A 7784-nucleotide genomic window follows, 5' to 3' on the forward strand; every position below is an offset into this window, starting at 1 on the left:
AGTTAAAAAGATTCCCTTTTCTTGTACAAAGGCTCACAAAGATAGTTCTTTCTTAGCCAACAAAGCCAATTGGTTCAAGTAGCTTCATCTTACTCCTTATTCTTCTAGTGTTTAATTAAAACTCAATTTATGCATCCCAAGTTGGAGACAGCCGTAGTTTTGAGCAGCTTGTCTGTGAGAGAAGGAAGGGAAAATGGATTTGAACACAGATGGTGTACTTGTGGGGAGAGGAAGAGATGGGGACTTCCCCCAGTGTCATGAATCCTCTTTTATGTTCCCACATGTAGAAATTTATTTCCAAGAATCACATGAGTCACTTGGCTCTGTTTAAGCAATTCTGAATTCATGCCTCATTTGTTACTTTGGGAAAAGATTTGAGACCCTCCAGAAAGTCAGATTGAAAACTTTTATATCTTTTGGGACACCAGCAGTTTTTGCCTGGTCATAGGGTGTGAGTGTAATTTATTGATAATTGCACCTTTCTGCTTACTACTGATTCTGATATATCCAGGTTTTACTTTTGGCTAAACATCCCCGGTGGTTCTGTACAGCTTTTGAAGTGAAACCATGTCTGCCTTCATCAGTGACTCCAGTTGTAGGAGTGACAAACTTGTCAGTTTTTCTTAATGGACCAGAAACAGGGACCAGTGTGGCCTCCACAGCAGCCGAGACTGACAGGTCAAGACCTGCCTATAGAGTAGAGGATCTAAGAACATAAATTCAAAAGTAGATCCTTTCAAGTGACATGTATCAGAACAATCAGTGGAAGTTACCCTAGGCTACCTTTTGGTCGGCTTTTGGAATCTGTTCTCCACCTAGGAGTAAGGGCCACAGTCTGTACTCAGCAGTAACAGATGCATTTCTGTACCTTTTGATTTGATAAAAAATCAAATCAGTCTTGGCTTCAAGATGAATTGAAGGAAAGTAACCTGTAAGTTATACAAGATGTGCTACTTGGTTATGCCGATAGGAATCAGTTCTGGGGTCCCCGTTGAAGGCAGAGTCTTTGCCGGGCCAGTGCTACTTCCCAAGCAAGCCTTTTGTTTCTGGAGTTAGGTTTTCCATGGCAAACATTAAACATTCTTTTCTTATGTGCTCATCCCCCCATGTTCCCAGGATGATGAGGACGATGACGTGGGCACGGAGATGAAGGTCCTGCGGGGACACTGTGGACCAGTGTACAGCACGCGGTTCCTCGCGGACAGCTCAGGGTTGCTCTCCTGCTCTGAAGATATGTCCATCCGATACTGGGACCTGGGCAGCTTCACCAACACTGTGCTGTACCAGGGCCACGCCTACCCGGTGTGGGATGTGGACATTAGCCCATACAGCCTGTACTTCGCCAGCGGCTCCCACGACCGCACAGCCAGGCTGTGGTCCTTCGATCGGACGTACCCACTGCGGATCTACGCCGGGCACCTGGCCGATGTGGACTGCGTCAAGTTCCACCCCAACTCAAACTACTTAGCCACGGGCTCCACTGACAAGACCGTCCGGCTGTGGAGTGCACAGCAGGGGAACTCGGTGAGGCTCTTCACCGGCCACCGCGGCCCCGTGCTCTCTCTGGCCTTCTCCCCCAATGGTAAGTACTTGGCGTCGGCAGGCGAGGACCAGCGGCTGAAGCTGTGGGACCTGGCATCTGGGACCCTCTTCAAAGAGCTGCGAGGCCACACAGACAACATCACCAGCCTCACCTTTAGCCCTGACAGCAGCTTGATCGCGTCAGCGTCCATGGACAATTCAGTGCGTGTCTGGGACATCCGGAACACGCACTGCAGCGCGCCCACCGATGGCTCCTCCAGCGAGCTGGTGGGCGTCTACACCGGCCAGATGAGCAACGTGCTGAGCGTGCAGTTCATGGCCTGCAACCTCCTGCTGGTGACCGGAATCACACAAGAAAATCAGGAACATTGATTTTGTAGCTGATGGAACGGACTGGGGCGAGGCTAGGGCTCCAGACGGAATCTTAGAACAGACTGATGGAATCACTGGCTGACTGTGAAAGGCTCCCCACTTCCCTGCTCCTGCAGATTTCCCAAGCTCACCACACACCCTTCGCTCAGCCCCCAAGTGTCAGAGGTCAGGGGGAGGAAGGGTGGTGATCGAGAGCATGGGGTCAAGAATCACGAAGATCACCCTATGTCCACATGTGCCACTGCCACCACCACCCCCACCACCCCTGCCCCCCACCAGTGTCTGCTCATTTTCTGTCTGTGGAGCCAAGATGCCGCTCACCTGCTGGGGCTGTGCTTGGTCCGAGGGTGTTTGCCCGGCCACCAGCAGCAGTGCTGCAGGGTCACTGGGCGGAGGGAACTCTATCTGGGTAGGAACGTGGGCGGGGGTCTAGGAAAGGGGGCGGGGCCATCCTGGCAAATGTCTTTCCTTTTCCGTGGTTATAGAGAACCAGGATTTTTATTATTGTTATTATAATTATAATTATTATTATTATTGAGAAGAGGAAACCTAGCACTGGCAGAGAGGCCCTTCTCTGCTCTCATCTTTCAGGTTTTACTCCTGGCACTGGCTGTGATACTTGGAATTTTGAGGTTCAGGGAACTCAGAGAATTTGGTATAACACAGTGTATTGGGAGAAAGGGAACATTTCTGGGTGACAGACTGATCACTGAGCTGACATGTTTCCAGAAATGGTGGGTGGATTTGATTGGAAAAGTTGGGCTCCTGCAGCGATGGTGGGAAAGAAAGTCTTCATGGCTGCACTTCTTTTAACAGTTCTCTCCCCTGAAAGGACAGATTGTAGTAAAGAAATGAAAATAATTTGAAGTGATAAGTCAAAAGATAGAATTAGAAAATGTTGAATTTCCAAGTGATTCAGAGGTGTGGCTCTTCCAGCGTCTTTTTCTCCCGAGGTCATCCCTCCCACCTCCTGCTTTGCAATTGCAGTTTAATGAACACTCTGTGAAACAAATGCTAAATATGAACACACGCATATAAAACTATGCTCTGAGGATAAAGCAGCTTATAATTTGTGGGAAAAGGATTAAATATTTCTGTTTTCTGAAAAGAGTTATTTTGTATTTTGTTTTCTATTAAAACGTATTTAGTTTCAAAAAAAAAAAAAAAAAAAGGTGTTGGTCTCTCTTTTAAACTGAGGGCAGGAGAGTGTGTGGCCGTCCCAGGGAGGCACTCGGCCACCTCTTCAAGACAACAGTGCTGTGGAGGCCAGCCTCCTCAGAGGTGCACAGTTACATCCTGCTGTTCCGTTCAGTTTGCTTCATGATTCTGCTTGGCAGTCACATGGGTTTTCAACAGCATTTCATACTTTCTATGCCTCCAAGATTGCCAGTGCTGACCAGAGACAGCATGTGTTTCTATCTAGAGTCATCTGCTGAGCTCCTACTTCAGTTTTCTTTAAAGACCCTATTATAAAATCTCTAAGGTGCATGAGAATGGAGTCATTGACTCAAACCATTTATGGAACCATTCCAGGTAAAGGACTCCTAATTTTCTGTGGTGCAACAGGTCCTGTGGCGTCGCTGCAGCACCAGGACACAGGTCCCATCCCGGCCCAGCACAGCAGGTTAAAAGATCTGCCACAGCTGTGGCATAGGTTGCAACTGCAGCTCAGATCTGATCCCTGGCCCTGGAATTCCATATGCCACAGGGCAGCCAAAAAAGAAAAAAAACAAAAACAAAACAATTTTCTGGCAAGGACACCAAGATGTATCAGGAAATTAAAAAGGAAGATAAGAATCTAATTTTTTTTTACTTGAGTCTGAGATGTCAATTAACAGGAAATGTTTCTTTTTCATAAAAGTCCATATATTTGAGACATTGTAAATAGAATCTTTGGCAACCTAGCCAGACAGTATCACCGTTCACATGGTCTGCTGGTAAAGCCTAGAATTCAAGTAATAAGTGAGCTTAAGTTAGGTTGCATGATGTAGTGCTAGAAACAGCGAAAACCCTTAATTGGGCTGAATCATTCTCAGAAATGAAAATATCACTGATTTAGGATGATTTGGAAAGGCTTTGTGAGATGTTTTTTTAATACAGGGATTTTTTTTTTTCTCTTAAGGTCCACACCTGCAGCATATAGAAGGCTCCCAGGCTAGGGGTGGAATCAGAGCTGCAGCTGCAGGCCTACACACAACCATAGCAACACCAGATCCTTAAGCCACTGAGTGGGGCCAGGGATCAAACCCATATCCTCAAGAATATTAATTGGGTTCTTAATCCACTGAAGCCACAAAAGAACTTGCTCTTTTTTTTTTTTTTTTTTAATGGAATTTTCTCCCTATTTCACCCTCCTGAGTCTGCAGTCCTGCCCCCAGGTTGTCACTGTCCAGGAACAAGGTCCGTCTCCCCACTGGGTGTTAGACCCCATGCCCTAATCCAGTGCAGAATTTCTTTGATTACACACGGAAATGCATTAGGTAGATCAGTCTTCACACTTGCGATCATATATATACTTTGTGATTTCAGTTCATGTTCTTTAATGATCTGCATATTTGGCCTTTTTCTTTTGTGAACTTTTTTTTTTTTTTTTTCTTTTCTAGGCTGCACCCGCGGCATATGGAGGTTCCCAGGCTAGGGGTCGAATCAGAGCTGTAGCCACAGGCCTACACCACAGCCACAGCAATGCAGGATCTGAGCCGCATCTGCGACCTACACCACAGCTGAGCAACGCTGGATCCTTAACCCACTGAGCAAGGCCAGGGATCGAGCCCGAGAACTCATGGTTGTTAGTTGGGTTTGTTAACTGCTGAGCCACTCCAGGAACTCCCTGAACTAATTTTTTTTTTGGTCTTTGTTGTTGTTGTTGTTGTTGCTATTTCTTGGGCCGCTCCCTCGGCATATGGAGGTTCCCAGGCTAGGGGTCGAATCGGAGCTGTAGCCACTGGCCTACGCCAGAGCCACAGCAACGAGGGATCCGAGCCGTGTCTGCAACCTACACCACAGCTCACGGCAACGCCGGATCGTTAACCCACTGAGCGAGGGCAGGGACCGAAGCCGCAACCTCATGGTTCCTAGTCAGATTCGTTAACCACTGCGCCACAACGGGAACTCCCCTGAACTAATTTTATTTTATTTTTTAGGTCCGAGTATGGAGGAACCTCCACAGCATATGGAGGTTCCCAGGCAAATCAAAGCTTCTGCTGCTAGCCTACACCACAGTTCACAGCAACGCTGGATCCCTAACCCACTGAGCAAAGCCAGCGATTAAACCTGCATCCTCTTGATTACTAGTCAGGTTCATTTCCCCTGAGCCACAACGGGAACTCCTGAGCTAATTTCTTTTTTTTTTTTTTTTTTGCTATTTCTTGGGCTGCTCCTGTGGCATATGGAGGTTCCCAGGCTAGGGGTCAAATTGGAGCTGTAGCCGCCGGCCACAGCCACAGCAACTCGGGATCCGAGTCGCATCTGCAACCTACACCACAGCTCACGGCAACACCGGATCCTTAACCCACTGAGCAAGGCCAGGGACCGAACCCGCAACCTCATGGTTCCTAGTCGGATTCGTTAACCACTGAGCCACAACGGGACCTCCAAGCTAATTTTAATGTCGGGTAATTTTAACTTTGTAGAATGTCCTTCACAATTCCCCCAGCATCTTAGAAATATGAGGGTATGTGTGTGTGTCTGTGTCCACAAGGGTTTGTAAGAACATGGTTACTTACCCTCTCTGGTTGCTTTCTGGCATTGTTTTATCTTCAGAGCAATCTTGTGGGGCAGACAGGACTAGAGATATTATCATTTTGAGGTGAGATACCTAAATTACCCAGAAAAAAACTGTATCATCTATCTATCTATACCCAATATGGAATGGTCACATGTCTCGTGTGTTATATACAACATCTCTATTCAGTATTCTCAAGTTCTAGCTCAAGGGTCTAGCCCTGAAGATAGAAAAGCTTTTTTAAAGAACTCTTCAAGAAGGAAATATGAATATACATGGGTTATTTAATAAGCATATATATAGTGCTTACTATCAGCCAGAAACCACTCTAAGAGCTTTATGAAGATGATTTTATCTCCACAACAACCCTATGAGTTAAGTGCCATTTTTATCCCCAGTTTACAGATGAGGAATCCGAGGCACTGATGGACTAAGTCACTTGCCAAAGGGTCATCAATTAGAGCTAGCATCTGACAAACCCAGGATTTGAGCCAGAGGAGTTTGGCTCCAGGGTCCGCACTTGTGTCAAACCATTGTCTTCCTTCATTCCCGTAGAACCTGGTAAAGGGTGACCTGAGGTTAGTGATAACAATGTTCCTGGCAATAGTTACAAGGCTCATGCTTCTCTTGGCTAAATCATCATCAGCAACAAGCAGCGTCAAGAACTGGCAGTAAGAAAAACCTTAATACATAGCTAAGAGAATATTCCTTTATTTTGAAGCACAATGATAATAAGCCTTTGCAGTGTGTTTAAGATGGGGGGGGATAGCTGAGATTTCTTAGGCTGACAGGCTCAGAAAATCTGGCTCTAATTTAGCAACAGACTAGCCAAAAGAGAGACAAAATTAGGATCAAGGAAAGTAATGAATAGAGACAAAACAGGAAAAATTTAAAGTTTTTATATTCAAGATCCAGCTTCTAAGGATATCCATGAGTACTAGTTTTTCATTTGTTTTGTTCCTGTATTAAAAACGTCTTGCAGGAGTTCCCGTCGTGGTGCAGTGGTTAATGAATCCAACTAGAAACCATGAGGTTGCAGGTTCAATCCTTGGCTTGCTCAGTGGGTTGGGGATCTGGCGTTGCCGTGAGCTGTGGTGTAGATTGCAGACGCAGCTCGGATCCTGCGTTGCTGTGGCTGTGGTGTAGGCCGGTGGCAATGGCTCCAATTAGACCCCTAGCCTGGGAACCTCCACATGCCGAGGGTGCAGCCCTAGAAAGGCAAAAAGACAAAAAAAAAAAATGTCTTGGATAGAAGTTCCCGTCGTGGCTCAGTGGTTAACGAATCCAACTAGGAACCATGAGGTTGCAGGTTCCATCCCTGGCCTTGCTCAGTGGGTTAAGGATCCGGCGTTTCCATGAGCTATGGTGTAGATCACAGATGTAGCTCGGATCTAGCATTGCTGTGGCTCTGGCATAGGGGGGCAGCTACAGCTCCAGTTGGACCCCTAGCCTGGGAACCTCCATGTGCTGGGAGTGCAGCCCCAGCCCTAGAAAAGACAAAAAGACAAAAATTAAGTGTTTTGGTGATATATAAAAAAAATGTGTATGTAGGCTTCTAATTTGATATTGCCAGGTTGATATTTAAGTACATAGATTAAAAGATTAGTCTGTTCTTCAACTTGTCCTTCAGTTGCAGGTTGTAGAAAAGTGTCCCTTATGTCTCTACCTAACCCACAACAAAACTGCATTGTTAGTGACACCTGCAGAGCAGCCAGATGACTCAAACTGCTTTGTGGTCACAGAAAATCTTCACTATGGTGCTTAAGGAATGCAAATCTTCCTTGTGAGTTTTACCCACTGAAGAACTCCCTCCCATGATTGACCAAAACTCCTAAAAAAATATATATATATATATACATATATATATACACACATATATATATAATATGTGAGTGTCTGTTCTGATGGGAGCTTGTACTAGTCGGTGCACAGACACTGGTGAGCATAATAAGTGATTTAGTCCTTGGCTGGAGTTTTGGGTTTAGAAAGGGAGGCATATATTAATCAAATAATACTGTACATATGTGGATATAATTTCAGTCTGTAGTGAATGCTATATTGGATGCTATGGAAGAACAGACCCAGGGGTCTAATCTAGGTCAAGCATTCAAGGAAGGCCTCCCTGAAGAAGCAGTAATTAAGCTGA

General features: G+C 45.8%; 1 protein-coding gene across 1 annotated transcript in view; it reads left to right on the forward strand.

The window, feature by feature from the left end:
• TAF5L (TATA-box binding protein associated factor 5 like) overlaps nt 1-3024 on the forward strand; it is a 30665-nt gene extending 27641 nt beyond the window's left edge. Inside the window, 1 exon segment of the mRNA XM_047762737.1 lies at nt 1117-3024. Within this exon segment, the coding sequence (XP_047618693.1) occupies nt 1117-1914 (798 nt within the window). The 3' untranslated portion in view covers nt 1915-3024.
• The last annotated feature ends 4760 nt before the right edge of the window (nt 3025-7784 follow it).

This window comes from Phacochoerus africanus, chromosome 15 (genome assembly GCF_016906955.1).
Source record: "Phacochoerus africanus isolate WHEZ1 chromosome 15, ROS_Pafr_v1, whole genome shotgun sequence".
NCBI classification, from domain to species: domain Eukaryota; kingdom Metazoa; phylum Chordata; class Mammalia; order Artiodactyla; family Suidae; genus Phacochoerus; species Phacochoerus africanus.